Source organism: Egretta garzetta, unplaced genomic scaffold (assembly GCF_000687185.1).
Source record: "Egretta garzetta isolate BGI_Z169 unplaced genomic scaffold, ASM68718v1 scaffold19, whole genome shotgun sequence".
Lineage (NCBI taxonomy): Eukaryota > Metazoa > Chordata > Aves > Pelecaniformes > Ardeidae > Egretta > Egretta garzetta.
In genome coordinates this window covers 1,764,252-1,766,200 of record NW_009260768.1, presented here as the reverse complement: position 1 = coordinate 1,766,200, position 1,949 = coordinate 1,764,252, and the positions used below count along the sequence as shown (strand labels likewise).

At 60.2% G+C, this 1,949-nt stretch overlaps 1 protein-coding gene across 1 annotated transcript in view; it reads left to right on the top strand.

Annotated features, from left to right (window-relative positions):
* SLC39A11 (solute carrier family 39 member 11) overlaps nt 1-1,949 on the top strand; it is a 115,202-nt gene that overhangs the window by 1,403 nt on the left and 111,850 nt on the right. The window contains exon 2 of the mRNA XM_035901551.1: nt 250-288. Within this exon, the coding sequence (XP_035757444.1) occupies nt 250-288 (39 nt within the window). The remainder of the gene's footprint in view (nt 1-249; nt 289-1,949) is intronic.

The following is a 1,949-nucleotide window of genomic DNA, read 5'->3' as shown; positions in this document are numbered from 1 at the left end:
GGGGCATGACTCTTGATGGTGGTGGGTGCCATCACCCTGGGGCAACGGGCTCCTCGGCGTGCAGGGCAGGGCTCTTGCCTCAAAGCACAGGAGTCACTTGGGTTGGGGAGAAGGGGGTTATGCGAGTGCCCAGCGGTGCAGCCGGCTTCCCCCCCTTGCGCGGTTCGTGGCGTGGTTGCACTCCACCACTTCTGCCAGGACTAAACGGTGCATTTTGTGTGTTGGTTTTGTTTTGTTTTGTTTTTGCAGAGGCGGATCCTAGATGGGAGCTTAGGCTTCGCCGCAGGGGTAAGTACAGCATCCTTCTACTCATCCTCTCTGCCTGTGCTCTCCTGCTGACACCTCTGAAGCCCCGCCACGCTTGGGTTGGTTGCCCGCTCGCATTAGTGTTCCTTGGATTAATTGCCTGAGGTGCGGGTGGGGCAGGGAAGAGCACGGTGCGGCGCTGGTCGTGTCTCATCGTGTCTTGGTGCCCCTTTGGTAAGGGTAGAGGTGGCACGAGGACGTCGAGCTGCCCGCGCTGGATTTGGCTCTCTCGAGTTAAACTCTCCTCATTTCCTTGGGCTTCTGAATCTTTCCTCCGGAGCACCAGTGCGATGAAGATGGGCAGGAGAGCCCTTGTCCTGGAGGCTAATGGGCATAACTCGCTTTGTGCTTCTTGCTCTCCTGCAAGCGTGGGTGCGTTACGCCCGTGGGAGAAGGGGGAATAAAGACGCTGCAGCTCTACATCGGGGGTGCACACTAAATGCGGGGCTTATTGCATCTTTCTTGAAGGAAGACATGAAACTGCGTGGCTCAAAATTGTGCTGGGGCTTGTGAATGTAGACCTCCTCCCGCTGCTCTCAGCTACTGGGGTGGTGGGGAGCAGGTGGGGGCTCATTCAGACTCGTTAAATCCCATTTGTTATCCTTCAGGTGCTGGAGTGTGCCTGAGAGCCCAGGGGATGTGCCCTGGGTGGAAGGGGCATCTTCCCGGGGTGGGCGGTGGGTGCGCCGGGGCGCAGGGCTCTGCCAGGTCCCGCTCGCTGTGTCCCATCTGCGTAGCTGGCACTGGGAGCGTGGGTGATGCTGCCAGGTTTTGGGGTGAACCACGAGCCCGGTGGTAACGCCGCTCGTGCTGGGGCTGCGCGTGGAGGGGGCTCCTTCCTCCCTCTGCACCCCTGGGCGCTGCGGCGCTGCTGGGCAAGGTGGAATGTGGCTGTTTGCAGCTCTGGAGATCGCGGGTCTTCTCCTGTTCCCGAAGCCCGAAGCCAACCCAGCTGCACCGAGCGAGAGCTTGCGGCGGGGGACGTGAAATGCTGCAGAGCTCGGTTTGCTCCCTAGCAGGCTTTCCTGGAACGTGCCGGCGACCTGCTAATGGTGTGAATAATTCAACTCGTCTGCTGTAGCGGATTCCCGGGCCATCATTTATAAATGAATCGCTTGCGTTAGGAATCGCCCCTTCTGGAGCCTTCCTCCGTGGTTTTGTTTTCTGAGCTGTTTTTCTCTGGAAGACACACCCTTGTCTCAGCAATCCAAGTCGCAGCCACTTCTGCGGCGTCCGGGAGATGCTGCTGGGGACAGCGTGGGCTGGGCTGTCCCCTCGCCGTGGCATCGCTGTCTCCCGAAGCTGCTGGTGTGGCCGCCCTGCAGCTGGGGAGGGACTGGGGCACAGTGGGGTGTTTGCCCCGGCCAAGGGCTGGCTCGGGTGCTGCACGATGCCGTCCTTGCCGTGGCCACCACGTCACCCTGCCAGGAGCACTGAGTCATCCCTGCGTGGCAGAGGTGTGGTTCGGCTGGTGAAGCAGAAGTCCTGCAAACATTTGCTTTTCCCCCGGCTTCTTTCGATTTGCTGCGCTTGGAGCAGGAAAGGGGAATTTTTTCTGGGGTTGCTGCAGTGTCTGGAGGGGAATGTCACCGAGGCAGCCCGTGGTGGCAGGTCCAGCTGGCAGAAGGTGCTGCCACATAAAC